The sequence below is a fragment of the Dermochelys coriacea genome, chromosome 7, assembly GCF_009764565.3.
Source record: "Dermochelys coriacea isolate rDerCor1 chromosome 7, rDerCor1.pri.v4, whole genome shotgun sequence".
Classification (NCBI taxonomy): domain Eukaryota; kingdom Metazoa; phylum Chordata; order Testudines; family Dermochelyidae; genus Dermochelys; species Dermochelys coriacea.
In genome coordinates, this window is record NC_050074.1 from 18,472,539 (window position 1) to 18,487,823 (window position 15,285).

The window sequence follows — 15,285 nt, forward strand, 5'->3', positions numbered from 1 at the left end:
TACCCCCCAAGGGTATACATACCCCTGGTTGAGAACCTCTGGTGTAGAGAATATCTCATTGGAATTTCTTCTCAAAAAGTAATCTACATCACTGCCTCCATGTGGAAGGAGGGAAAGAAGGCTGTGGGCCCACTGCGCCTGGCAGGTCCCTTTGGGGAAGGATGGCACCTGGGGTTGAGGCTGGAAGGCCCTGACTTATCTCTGTAAATGGTTTCAGTTTCTTTGCAGGAGGAGTCCAATGGCTGTGGATATACCACAGCCCCCCCACTGTGAGATCCTCCTGACTGTTCTACCAAAATCGGCATTCACTTGAAAAAAATGAAACTGCGAATTTATCATAATTAAAAGAAAAAGTTTGGGACCACAAAATGGCCTGGAACCCAAACGTGAATGTTGTTTTCAAAAACTTTAGTGCAAAACAGGCTCTTTTTTCACAGTCCTAGCTGAACTTCATGTTCTTAGCTTTTGCATCATTAGTACAGTGTTTTGCACATGAGCAGTCTGTGGGGGTGGCACTAATGGGACAAGAGAGGCGAATTTGGCTCCAAGTTTGGCATACCTTAGACATACAGGTTCAAATCCCAACCCTTCCTCCTCCTGAGGAGTACCAGGCAGTTAACTGTATGAGCAGTCTTCGCAGTTTCATCAGTTTTGTTCACTTTCATCTGTATTTTCTTAGCATCCTAACTGTTAACAACTGCCACCTGCAAAGTCAGCTTCTTCCAGGTATTTGTTCTGGTTCCAGTAGGTTTTCAAGGAGCTGTTATAAATAAAGCAAGCCAACTTAGCAAACACAAGAAAATTGCAAGTCATCTCAGTTCTCCCATTTTACTGGGGTAATGCACCACAAACAGTAATTAAATGCAAGGAACAATAATAGCTGGTGCCTATATAGCACTCTTCATCCTTTGTTCTCAAAAGAGTTTCACAAAGAAGGATAAGTACATATCCCTATTTTACAGAGAAGGAAACTAAAGCATTGAGAGGTGAAGAAACTTACCTGAGGTCACACAGCAGGTCCATAGCAGAGCCAGGAACAGATGCCAGGTCCTTTCATTCTCCATCCTCCACCTTATTCACTGGACCACACAGATGTAAAACCACTTGGGTTACCTTATGCCACTGCAAAAGCTAGAATGACTGAGGTGAAAGAAAATGCATTGATTCAATGGCAGGGAAACTAGGCAAAGTTCTGTCCCAGAATCCTTTGTGAAAACAGAGCTCAACAGTGAATTATTTGCTACTTTGAATCTCTAAGGCCTAAGTCCTGCTCTCCTTACTTGGATGAGAAATCCCATTAACTTCAATGAACTACTTCTGTGAGCGAAGTGAGTGGGATTTGGGCCATAACCTGAGTAATATGGTTTTTCTTTAATAGTTTATGGCAAGATCATATCTTATGTGCCAGTGCCAAGAGGCAGGATATGGGGGAAAACAGCGTCCATGAGCTGCTACTCCTTCTCCCATTTAGGCAGGTGAAGAAATGGTTGGAGCCATGGCTCTGCCTCCCCCACCCACTGTCCAGCAGCCCTGAGTCAGTGTGGAAGATTAAGTAACATGCTACTAGTATAGATCAGTACAGATTACTTCCCATTGGGAACAACGGGAAATTCCTCCACAATTCTTTCACTGGTCTGCTCTTGGAACAGCATAACTACATGTTGTCCTTTACTGTGAACTGAGAGTAAGCACTCAATCTATCCCTTAGTCTAGAATCCTGTGACTGACTGAAAACAGAACAATTTGCTTCTCCCCCACACACACACTATTCAGAATACATGGGTATTGGGAGGGTTGATTTTTTTTTTCCCCAGAGAAAATTTTGACAAGTGAATATTTTTGTTAAAATTTTAAGTTGGGCAAGGGAAAGACATTTTCTGATCCACTTGAATAAACAAACACCTGCAATAGGACCAGTGCACAAAAAGCCAAGTGCATGCTAAATCCCCTCATTTGGATGGATCAATGTGAGTGATATACTATATATTTCATACCAGAAGATTCTCTGTGATAAGCAACATGTATCCCCACAGATTTGAAGGCTTCACTACAGCACTTGCATGCACAGACTGGAGGAGCCAACATAGGCACATCACAAATCCAAATTAGAATGGTTTCAGAGTAGCAGCCGTGTTAGTCTGCATCTGCAAAAAAAAAAAAAAAAAAAAAACCAACAGGAGGACTTGTGGCACCTTAGAAACTAACAAATTTATTTGAGCATAAGCTTTCGTGGGCCTTGCAGTATATCCCCCTGCTGGCTGTGCATGGAATTAGCACAAATCCACTTGCAGTCAGATCAGAACTACAACTGCGGATCATTTTCTGCTCCCTGCATCACAGATGTAAATCTGGAAAAAACTCCATTTATGTCAATGTTTTTATTCAGAATTTACAGTGGTGCTACAGATATCAGAATTTGGATCGTCTAATCAAAGTGTAGTAGCAGATTCACCATTTAAGATGGAAGCCTTGTTTATAATTAAACATAGCTACGCATTTTCTCATCGATTCCCCTTCCTCCCTATTTAGAGGGACCTGTTGCCTCTCTTTTATTTTTCACTTTCACTGACCATGAAATGCAGTGATTGACACTTTGTGTGCATGTGTATGTATCACAAATTTATTCTGGTTTTGAGCTATTCCAATAGCTCCTTAAGCATCAGTTTGCTGAAATATAACCAAGTAATAAAATGCATTTCATTTAGAAGGAATATTAAACTGGAAATTCAAATCATGGCACTAAAACACTGTGTGGGAGGAACTGGTGGATAAATGGCTAATGTGGACCAGTGTCAGTGACCTTTTTGACTGGTTTCAATCATCAATTTACTAAGGATGTGGACATTTGAACAAGTCTTGTTGGCCAAATTAATTCATTAATGACTTTCCAGGTCACAGATCACTCAGAGCAGATCCAGCAATCCAAGCAAAAATAAGAGTGGGTCCAAGAGAGGCCTTGCATAGGAATCAATTATGTGTTTTGCACCAGGAGACAACTGTCAAATGTCATGGAGAAAATGGTACAATGCAGGGTTTTAGCAGCTTTTCAAGTAACTCTTTGGAGATTAGAAATATATGTGGAAAGCATTTCTACATTAAGTGCAAAAGCAAGGATCACGCATCTTCTAGACTATTTAAGAACCTCTAGATTAAGTAGGTAGATTACAATGGAACCTACAGGTTAAGTTATAACTCAGAAATTCACATTTTAGTTGTCATGAAAGTGCTATGCACCCTAATGGTGCTGTGTAAGTAAAAAATCATCCATGAAAAAGTGGGGCATTACCAGGGCAGTATTGGCATATGCCCTAAAATGTACTGTCTGTGCTCCCCATAGCACTTTTCTCCTGTTGGTTCCAGATTTGCTGGCCTGAAGGCATAAACACAAGCCAGAATTTGGTCCCAAATCCACTAATAATGGAGAATGATAGCTGGCCCCATAGTACAAATAAAAGCTGGGAAGTGACTGTCCAGCCTGCACCTTCTTAACAACACCGTATACTGTAGCCCACTGCTACCACCATTTGATCAGTGTATGTCTGCCACCTCATGTAGAAGGTCTTGCTTACCAAAGCATGGACTCGCACTCCCCTGCTATATATGCACAGAGCTGGCAAAAGAGCCCAGCAGCAGGGGCCTCTGAAATGAAGGATCTCACCCCATAACATCCCATCAGTTTGTTTTTCTCTGCTTTGACTCCTCTCTTCCTTCATTTCCTGTAGCTAGCGCTTATACAGCTGTTCAGTGCTTTGATGATCCTCCCTCCAAGGAGGGACTAAGAGCAACAGCTCTGCAGCCTTCTCAAGTTCAGAGGCTTGAAACTCTTTGATCTCTGCACATGGTGGGAGGAAAAGGTGTCCTCTCCCTCTTTGGCTTTTAACAGTTGTACACATGCGAACTACTTCCATCCTGAAAGCCATAGAACTGCTTTGGAAAGAGGCCTTAAATCAGGACTTCCTTTCCTGCACCCACAACTGTAGGCCTGCAAGTAATGGCACATGAAAATAAAGCACAGGTGCCCTACTGCCTGACCTGTAGTGCAATCAGGATATTAGACGGCTATGCGCCCTTATCATGCAAACTTCAGGCCCCAAAGAGGAGCAAAGGCTGTAAAAACAAAGCCCACTGGCAACCTAATCCATTCATTGAGTAAAAACAGAGTAGAGCTCGCTCTCCACAAGCCCAAGGGAAGCTTACAATGGCCAGAATAGAAAAGGAGGCATGACAGAAAAACACATCCAAACTTGATGCTGTATCTCCAGTATATCTGGTGCCCTTTCTGCCTGCTTGGCCACAGCTGATTTCAACAAAAACCAGAGCAAGCTGCAAGTGCTTAAAAGACAAACAATGGCATTTTAAATCCATTTAGCATACAAGGGTTTGGCCCGTTATCACAGCCCGTACAGGCAATGGGAGACGGTTCACAAACTGGCAACAGAAATGAATACAAAAAAGAGCTCAGAACTTAGTGCAGAAGCAATGTAAGATATCCTCCTGTGCTCATTATGGCTTCAATATCCAGAGTTAATCCTTTAACAGCAAGTAACTAGCCAATCCCAAAAGGTTTTAGCTCCTGATTAGAATCTGCAGCTTTTACAGGGTGTTGAATGGGCTTTTGGTTGTATCTTTTTTTTAAATTAATCTTTTGTCCTATTTGCACCAGATAGCGCACTAAATAATCTTTCTTTTAAGACCATTTTGACATTTGCTTTTGTTTGATGGGTTAAGGCATCTCTCTGCATTGCAGACACATGCTGGGTTCTTGGATCCAGAGCACTGTACATTTCCCAGCAGGGCGAGAGTATGGATATAACAAAGATGTACGTACTATGAATTTCTTAGAGATAACGGTGCCCTGAGCTCTACTGAGACTGTCAAAAATCAGAGTCAAACAAGAAAACAGCATCTTCATTCTGATTAGTCATTGACAGTTAGCAGAGTTGGCAGGTCTTTCTCTGACTGCTTCATCTAGTCTAGGACATACATGGGCCACTCGTATGGTGAGAATGGGCAGCACGGGCTGCGTTAGCCAGCTGGGCACCGTGAAGCCAGAGAGAACCACAGGGTCTGTCTGTGTGCAGCAACCTCAATAAGGAATCCTCTTTACAGTCACTGATTTCTGTTTCTTATCTACCACAAGGGATATGACAGACCTTTGTTGTTCAGCTACAAACTACTGGGTTCAGAAACTGAAGCTTTAGCAGGACCAGTAGTCACCATGACCTGCCAGCATATGAGCTCAAGGTCAAAGAACTGGACCTAGAAATTATATGGCAAATAAGCTTCCATAAATCAACAGAGGTGATAAATAATGGTCTGCGCACGGACAACTTGTGAAGAGTCCGAAAGGTAAATTACTCAACATACATTAGTCACTGTGTGCTATGAGTTACACCTTTGCACAGCCCCACACCTATAAGTCTGGGTCCAACTCAGGCCACAGAGTCAGGCCATAATGTTGCTTCAATCCCGCCCACCCACCCCCTGGTTAGACTGGTGGTGACCTTGGGGTGTTTTTGCCTTTGTCTGCAGCATGGTCACTTAGCAGGTTGTGTCCCAGCTACTGCAGGGGCCTCAGGCATCGGTGCTCCTCAATCCCTCCTCTTCTCTTCCTGTGGCACATCGTCTAGTTGCCTGTGGGCTGTAGTACTTTGGGCTAATTTTGTGCACGGGTGCTGGGCAGCAGCGGTGGCCTGTGATATATAGGAGGTCAGAGTAGGTGAGCTGGTGATCCCATCTGGCCTTTAAACTCCTTGATTCCCTCTTCGAGGACAAGGTTTTTCCAAGGAGACATGCTGGAAAGGAAGATGTCAACAGGAGACTAGACTACAAAAAAAAAAAAGGATAATGAAAGGCAGTTACTGGAAGACTGAAAACTCAAGAGAGATAATCAGCAAGAATGAGCCAGAGAGGATTAAGTAATTAAGCGGAGGAAGGGCAGCAATTTTTGTGAGGATGAGAGAAGAGAGGGAAATAGCTGTAGGGGAGACAGATCTCACCCTGCAGGCAGGGAGCAGGGGAGGTGAAGGCAGCAGTGAGAGAAATCCGATGGGGGTGTATCTGCTGTAGAATCAGCATAGAGGTGCCCAAAATGATTAATCATGAGGCAGGGAGGAAGGAGCAGTTCGTAATTTGTGGCAGAGAGGGCAGAGAGAGCGCCACAGGGACATAGTAGAAAGAGCAGAGGGCAGTGAGCACATTCGGAGCCGCATACAGGGTCACAGAGAGAATGCAAGACAGCCAGTATGTGGGAGGGCAACCACGGCTTAGCTGAGGCTGCTCATCCGGATGATACACACAAGGGTACGTGCTGGAAGTTTGGACTTGAAAAGCAGCCAGGCACTTCGGTTTTAAAAGAGGATACCCATGTAAGGCCTGGCCTACATTTACAATGTAGGTCGACATAGCTACAGGCTCACGTGTGTGAAAAATCCAGAGGCCCAAGTGTGTAGCGATGCTGACCTAACAACCCGAGTGTAGAGGCAGCTAGGTTAACAAAAGGACGCTTCCATTGACCTAACTACCATCACCTGAGGAGGTGGAGTCCTTACAGCAACAGAAAACCCCGTTCCTTTGCTGTAGGTGGCATCTGCACTATGGGGTTATGCCAGCATTGCTACAGTGCCATAGCGATGCTGCTATAATCCCCACAGTGTAGACAAGGCCTAAATCAAGCTATTGGAGCTCATACTCAATAAGATGGCAACTTAGATTGGCATCTACATCTTAAGGTCTATGTTAGGGCTTGTCTACATAGGGGAACATACTGGCATAACTATACCAGTATAACTCCCTCAACTGCTTTAACATACACACACTCAAACAGGAGATGGGCAGGTTCTGATGTGGGGTAGGAAGGCATGAAGCAGGATGGAAGAGTGCTCCCTCCCTCTTGCTAAGGGCAAGTGCTGGAGACTTCTCCATATCACACACCATTGTTTGGGTAACCAGGAGCCAAATCAGCGGTTGGAGGGCAGCAAGCACATATGATGGTCCTACGGTGCTCCTGTCCTGCTCCTACTGTGGTGATTATTATATATCTAATCATCTTTCTAAAGAAAAAAGTCTGCTCTTCAAATGCTTCCTGCCAAAGCAGCTGTCTGCATTTCATGAGAAATGCAAATCTGCACAAGCTAATGTTAATGTACTAAACTTCTTAGATGAGTGTGCACATCACAAGAGGTCGAGCAGACAGCATGCAGGACTGGAGTCAGGAGACCTGGGTTCTATTCCTGATCTGTGAGGTGACCTTGGGCAAATCACTTCACCTCTCTGTTCTATTTTGTTCCCCATCGTTTCTGTGTCTTAGCTATGGAGATTGTGAGCTCTTTGGGGCATTGCATGACTCTTACTATGTGTATATACAGCACCTAGCACAAAGACATCTTGATCTCTGTTGTGACCCCTAGGTGCTACTGTAATAATACTAACAATTAAATGGCACTAACTATCCCACTCTGTTGGTCCAGCGTCCAAAAACTGAATGGGGCTGCAGGCTGAATTACTGTCTCCCTGCTAGACAAGAGTCGCTCTAAGTCTGGATTTCTAAACCAATTTAGTTACATTAGTGCTACTTTCTTATGTAAACTGGTGACAGAATTTTCAAAAGGACCTAAGTGAAATAGAAGGCTAAGTCCCATTTTCAAAAGTCACAGGCACTTAGGGCCAGATTTTCAAAGGTACTTAGGTGCCTAAAGATGCAGATAGGCATGTTTGTAACTGCTTTCATTAGGAGTTAGGCACCTAGGCAATTCTGAAAATAGCACTAGGCACCATCTGCATCTTTAGGTACCTAAATACCTTTGAAAATTTGACCCTTTTATACTTCTGAAAATTTTACCTTGATCTATGTTTAGAGATCCATCATTGTATTTATATAGTGCCCTTCAGGCAGTGCACTGTACTCCAGAGAGCTTTCAAGAGCAAAAAGCAGTGGGACTTCTGTCCACGTGGCTTGGGTGCTTGGGACAGGAAGATGAGGGAGACAGAAGGCTGAAGAAGGCTGGACAATTATTAAAAAAGAAGAAGAAGGACATTTAAACATGAACAGAGGTGTTCTTTACAACTGCTTTCCGTGACTCAACACATCCACAGCTGGTCCAGTGAGCACTTCCCCCACAAAGAGCTCTGGAACAGCTTCTTAGAAGAAATCATTTGGGAATCTATTGAAACTTGGCCTGCAACAAAACTAGGGAAATGTTCACATCCACATTCCAACTTTGTGGAGGAGGCCCAAAGCAAGACTTTAAATCTGATTTGTCCCTGCCATGCGCTTTGCACAGGTGTAGATGGCCTTGAAAAATGGGTGTAAAACACTACCAGGTTACCATGGTTTTGCCTTCACATTGCATGCACTCTGCAGATGACAACACAAAGTACCTCAGGGCTGAAAAGACCCAAGCTTGTAATCTTTCGAGACTTAGTTATCAGCAAAAAATGTATTGTACAATCTTGAACTGTAAGCAGTGAAGAGATGTATGAATGGACATAAGATGTGTGAAAACAAATAAGTTGGGACTGGTGGGATTCAAAGAGAATCCCTGAGGGTGATGAACTTCAGCCTCTGGAAAGTCCACTCTGGGAAATTTGGAAAGGAAGTTCAGTCTGGCAAGATTTCCGAGGTATCAGAAAAGCAGATTTAGTAATTGCATGAATGTGCTCATCAGTTGCTAGCCCAGGCTCTCTGCTCCTTGTGGGAGAATTCTTGTATTTACTGTACCTTAATACAGAGGAACAAAAAAGTATACATTAAACTGGAAATCTAAGCATGAGGTGCCAAGATAATGAATAGTATAAAATGTGTTAAGACACAAATCCTGAGCTTGCATTTTACTTTACTTCGCTGTTCAGGACTTTCCATTTGCATAAAGCTGCAGACTGCCAGCACCTATGCAAATATAGCCCATCTGAACAACAACTTGTGTTGCTCTGTCTAGCATCCTTTATTGACCAACTCAGAGTGATGTTACCACCACTTGAAAGGAAAACACATCTGTATCTTCTGTTGCTGCACCATGGGATGCTTAGAGGGAACAGGAACTTCTTCATCTAAGGATCGATACCAGACACCTCAGTCTTTGGTTTCTTGCTGGGGGTAGGGAGCTCCTTTTTATGCTTATTTTCTTTTGCCTAAATTGCAAAATTTCCATTTATTATAATTAAGAGTAGAGGCATTGGTTCCACTTTCCTGGGTGCCATTTGGGTTAGTTGCATTCTACCTATCTCAACTTCCCCTGCGGTTTCAAATGGATGTCATGTTTCCCATCACTTATTGGCATAACTAAGTGTCATATTACTGTGTACTTCAAACAGCTGCCATGTTCCTCTCCAGAAATGGCTGCATTTCAGTGGGAGTTTCATTTGTAGTTTTTAAATGGTATGGGAAGGAAAGATGCAGCAGATGTGTGGAACAGCTCTATTCATGGTAAGTTCTCTTTCCTGGAGCCGGAGGAGGAGCATTTTAACAAACAGACTTGGTCCTAATACCAGTTTAATTCCATCGGCTTCAGTACAGTGAACTCCTGACTTACACTAACTAAGCGAGAGGAGAGCCAGGCCATTTATGTTGGATATGAACAAATGTTAAATTTTAGACGTAAACACAATAGCTTAGGGCAAATCAGCAGAGCTCCATTCACATCAGTGGAGATATGCCAGTTTACACCAGCTGCGATTCTGGCACAAATGTTTCTTCTCTTTGCATTTTACCCACATGCTACGGACTAAAGGAGGCTGTTTAATCTACTCTTTCAACAGCTAATCTTGCCAGATAAAAATGCCACTTCAAACATTTTAGGCCTCAGTCACTGACATCAGTAGAATTCCATCTGGAAGGGGTATAGACCTTTAATTTTAAATACAAGTAGAAAATTAATTGTTGCCCCATGTGCTGACTGGAACGGCCCCACAGTCTGTTCCTGTACTGACGACTGGCTAGTCACCAGTGACCCATTGCTAATTTACCATTACTTAGGTCTAGCCTCAAACAGCCCTGTTCAATGGTATTCATAACAGTGCAGTTTGATACAATATTCCTGGCCAACATTCCATGTTACTGCAGCGATGGCATTCTGTCAGTGCAAGTGCCTGGCTTTCACACTCGCCGCTATCTGTCTGTTCCGTAGGACTCCAAGTTAATGTAGCCAGCTGGGATCATCTCTGCTGCCAAACACCGTAAAGTGGCAGCAGTTTTCAGTTCTAGTATTTCCTTCTCCTCCCAAAACACACACACACACACACACACACACACACACACACACACACCCACCCACCCTCTCATTTATTTTCCAACCATCGAGATAGAAATGCCTCTTCTGTACTCTTAGTCCATGAGCTCAGCTCACCCCGAATGGTGTTCGGGTTCAGTGTAGTACAATCAAACTTGAAGTCACGGTAGTGGGCTATCAATTTTTCTGAACTAAATGGTTAACTCAAGAGAAACACCCTAAAGAGACAGAGCCTCTTTAATGTAATAATGTAATAATGAATACTGTACATTAATATACACCATGCATACAATAATTCATAGCAAGACCATAGCCTCTGTGCCTTTAAATCCTTTGTTAAGGCTTACTTTTGCTATGAAGAAACCGGTCATCAGGGGAAGGGTGAAAATGAAAAACAAAAAGTGTATTTGTACATAAAATTTGTTTATTTTTGTGTTTTCCCTCCCACCTTTATCAGTCAGATGTCTTCAAAGATTTCAGACTTGTTGCCCATCTTGGGTTTTGTGCAGTGCTCAGCACATGGGCCCAGTGCTGACTGAGGCCTTTGGACACTACAGTAACATCCTTGTTGTTTGTTACTAATGTATCAAATAAATGCCTAGAAAGGTATATATGCCCAGAGGATAGTCACTTCCCCAAGCACAGTGTTTATATTCCAGGTGTTTCAAAATCATGACTAATATTTGAGAAAAGTTAAGTAGTTTTATTCAACAGGATGAGTCCACATCCAACCAGTGGCTTGATCTACATGGCATCATCAGCATACATGACAGAGGATCCAATCAGACATTCTAACCGAATGGCATTTTATCATACATTACAGAGACAATATCCATAGGAGGGACAACAATCATTATACAGGCAGTTTCTAAGGTTTTCTGGCATCAACAAAAAACAGCCACTCAGAAGCAGATCAGAATCAGGAGGTCTACTGACATACTGTGAAAACTAACACTGCTAGTAAGTAATACAGTCCAGGATTTACAAAAAGAATCTATCAGGTATACTTCAGTCTAAGGAAGAAAAGTGCACTGTCATTATCATTAAAGGGACTGACACAATTACAATGGTCGCTTAGGAGCATCTATACAGAACTAATATCAGCGTGGGTGCAATTGCTTTAAAGTCAGCACCGTTAAATGCATCAATGGGTCAACAGAAAGACTGCTTCACTGAGCCACGGGGGAGACAGGCCAAAGGAATGGCTACACTAGTGACTACCTACTCCTGGGAGTTAACAGAAGTAGTTTTGATAGAGCAAAAGGAGGTTATTTTTTGGGGGGAGGCAAAGACTCAGAGAAACTGAGGGAGATGATTTGAGACTTTTGAATTTGCTCTGCACAGCAGAGAATCAACTTTTTAAAGAGCGCCTTTTCCTGGCCCATCCTAGAGACTTGGGCTCTCTGTTGTCGTCTCTGTATTATAATCAAATGGGTGGAACAGTTTTCATTTGAAACAAGAGAAAATGATCCTTCCGGGTGAGCATTTCCAGCTGCTGCTTCGACCAATTTGTAAACTGTAATTTTCACAGTACCCTTAAGTGAACAGAACTGAGATCATGTTGAAGGCTACAGTCTATAGAGAGGTACAAATTATCAAGATTAAGTTATTCAAAACATGAGTAGGTTCCAGTTATGATGCTTGTACAGCATACTGCAAGTGGTTTAATTTTGTGCTGAGCTGAACTACAGAAAAATACATATTTTTAATTTACAGTAGTTGCCCCAAACTGCAGTTTGACGGCAATATTAAAAAGGGGTAGTTTTTTCTTTAAATTTAATAAAGTCTTTTTTAAAGGATTTGAAAAGCAATACACCCACAGCATGACATAACAGTACGTAAGAAATCATGATCTGTATACAGCTCCGAGTACATTAATTCCAAGCATTTGTTCTGGTGCTCAAAAGGCACTTAAAGATAAGAAAACAAGCATTAAAGAAAGCAAAAATAAAAGGTAATAATTTAATGCAAAAGACACTGGCATTTGTACCATATCTTTTAAAGGGGGGGGGAAGAGAATAAAGATGGTTTTGCTATTAAGTCATTGTTGAAAATATATATATAAAAAAAAGTCAGACTACCAGAGTGAGTGTTCTCCAGGAACTAAGTGGAAAAAATTACTGGCAATGATTACAAAACAATTGTGCCAAATGGGGGCTTTTTCACTCCCCCGAAAAGCACATTTGCTGGTTCATTACTAGAACAGACTGACAGACCATTTGAACATCTGCTGCCCATAATGACAAAGGCAATGACCTCGGGGTTAGGAAAGGGGGACAGAGGGGGAAATCATGACCAAAAATCATCATCAATATGAAGTAATTGTGGTAATTACAAATGTCAACAATGTTAATAGACAAGTACGTAAACACCATTTCCTCTTGTAATACTATATTGAGGAACAATAGAATCACTACATACGGTACTTTCCCCCCCACACACACACTGTACACTGAAAGGTTAGGTTTGTGTTTTTGTTTTTATTTTATTATTTCTTACATTGAGCTATCTACTAAGTGCAAAGATTTGGTGAGTGGCATTGGCTTTCATCTAATTTTAACCTATTTTCTTTTTACAGTTTACATTTTAACAGTTACTTTCCAGCATTTAAGCAAGTACAGCAATATATAACAGACTAGAACAGGCAAGAGACAGTTAAGAGAAGAGGATATGTGGAAGTGAAACATGCTTGTGCACTGGACACAGAATAAGAACGAACACCTAATCAGTTCCACTGGATTTGTGTTAAGATTCCTCTATATCCAGTCAAATAAATGTTACCTTGCACAAACCATAGGGTTTCCCATTGTTTTATGCACATGGATAAGTTATGGATTGGGCTTCCAAATGAGAGGTGCTAACATGATAAGATTCAAAGGGCTAAATCACCCCATTGGTCTTTTCCATCTGTACATTCTCTGACAGAAATATTGGATTGTTCACCTGGAGATGTGAAGGATTCTGCGTTCGGTGGTGGCGGCTCTGAGATGTCGGTTAGAAAAGCAAAAGAACTTAAAAACATGCCATGGGATGCTGAAAGAAGCTGAATTTTAATCTCAACTCCCAATGAGGCAGCAAGGTTTGTTCACTTATTTTGCTCACTGACAGCTACTGCAGCAGAAATCAGATTAAGGGAAAGGAATTAAGGTGTGAAAAAGGCTAGTACAGCATCTGTGCGGAGTTTGAGTGAGACTCATCAAGACCTGTTTCATGTTCAGATGACATATGATTGTATGGAAAAAAAATCAAAATTAAACCACAGGTCAACTCTATGAAAATCTGGTCAAGAAGTAAAACAAAAATAATAAAAAGAAACATGGAGTGTCTTGTATTCAGTGATTAGAGAAGAGACTTAGTTATCAGACAAAGTATCATGCAACCCCTAGTTCTTTCTGCATATTTTTTCTCTAGGTTAAATGTTCAGAGGAAAAATAAAATATAACTTCTTTTGCATAAACTCATACTGCTGTATTATATAGTACAGTACAGAAAGTGCAAAATATCACCCCATCAGATCAGTTATGCATCTGATATGGTCAAATATGGCTCATGCTTTTCATGCAAGACGACAATCTGAATCAAGACCTCGTGTACTGCTGTGCAACTTTAAATAAAGGAATGTTATCTTTTCAAAGCCTCCTTGCCTGTTTAGTCCCAATTTGTTAAGATGTCATTAGTTAATAAAAGGCCAGGGGAGAAGGGGAAATGAAACATTTCAATACTTTATAAGTTAGCCTATTTATTTTTTACCACAGGTTTCTTACTAGTCCTTGTCCGTTTTGAAATCTTCAAGACAACCTAAGTTTTGTGGTTTCTTTTTGTACACACCTAACACTGCTGTGTCATGGAGTAGATATTTATACACTTTTTCCCAGTATATAAACTAAAGGAATAAAATGTTTCATTTGGCCGCATCATATTCTGTACAATCTACTGGCTGGGTAACAGCCGCAAGATTCAGAGGTGAAACGAAGAAATCTTAAGACTGAATGCAAAGAAAAAGAAATCCACCCAGCTTGCTGAGAACGGTCACTAGATGCATTTCAATTTCTTCTCTGCAGGCCAATAGTTGAGCAAAAAACAGCATGTCTTCTCTTTTTTTTAAAATGCCAACTACTGCAGAATAGAAATTCCAGGATTGATCTTGTATTGCTTGATGCTCAGTTGCTCCACACACGCACGCACACACAAGTATTCTCAAAAAAATTAAAATCAACCAAACAACTCTAGAAAGGAGATTTCAGGGCAAGTTTCTGAGGTAAATCTACTAAAAAAAAATATTGAACTTTGTACACTTTATATATACTTCTACACAGACTGTATATTCTCCAGTGACAATACGCAGGACAGCCATCTTATTCTGCCATACAGTTTTACTGTAATCTTGGTAAAATGCTTCTGCACCGATGTGTGTATCTATAATGGAATTGTTAGGCCTCAGGCCTACACACTGGTTTTCCTACTGAAGTTTTCTTCAGAGCATAATTTTGCCATCTTTTCCTTTTAAAGAACGAGACTGTTTGCAGAGTTGTGATTTCCACTCAAAAAAAATCCAGATATTGACTTTTTTTCCCACCCCTCAACTACGAATCCCTTGCTGCAGAGCTACATAGTGCCCGATTTATCCGAGGAGCTATTGGGGTAAATCTTCTCTGTGGGCGTCACTGCAGGACTGCCCATTCCTGAACTGCTACTGCTGCTTGATCGGTGTTGAACCACCGGTCTGACGGGTCTCATGGGTGGAGGCCTAAGCTGAGCCCCAGCAAGCCGGGCTGAGAGGGCTGGTTTAAAAGTAGTCATCATTTCGGTGGTGGAACTACTGCTGCGTCTCATGGCGGCATCAGGGTCTCGGATCATGATGGTGTGAAGTGGGCTGGCAGGTTCTGAGTTGACAGAGCCCCCCTGAGGAGTCTTCATTGGCTCCAGGGTGTCAAGAACAACATCAGGGGCCTGCTTCACAGTGTTCTGTCTCTCGAGTTCACGCAGCTCATTCAGAGCGGTGCTCATGGTCTTCTCAATGTCCTGTCAATGCGATAAGCAAAAGTGTCATCAGCATCCC

The 15,285-nt window shown here is 42.0% G+C and overlaps 1 protein-coding gene across 3 annotated transcripts in view; it reads right to left on the minus strand.

Annotated features, from left to right (window-relative positions):
- Positions 1-10,908: 10,908 nt before the first annotated feature.
- The window catches only part of SRGAP3 (SLIT-ROBO Rho GTPase activating protein 3), a 281,414-nt gene continuing 277,037 nt past the window's right edge, over positions 10,909-15,285 (minus strand). For all 3 annotated transcript variants that reach the window (XM_038410230.1, XM_038410229.1, XM_038410231.2), the window contains exon 22: positions 10,909-15,248. In XM_038410230.1, coding sequence (XP_038266158.1) covers positions 14,832-15,248 — 417 coding nt within the window. In that variant the 3' untranslated portion in view covers positions 10,909-14,831. The remainder of the gene's footprint in view (positions 15,249-15,285) is intronic.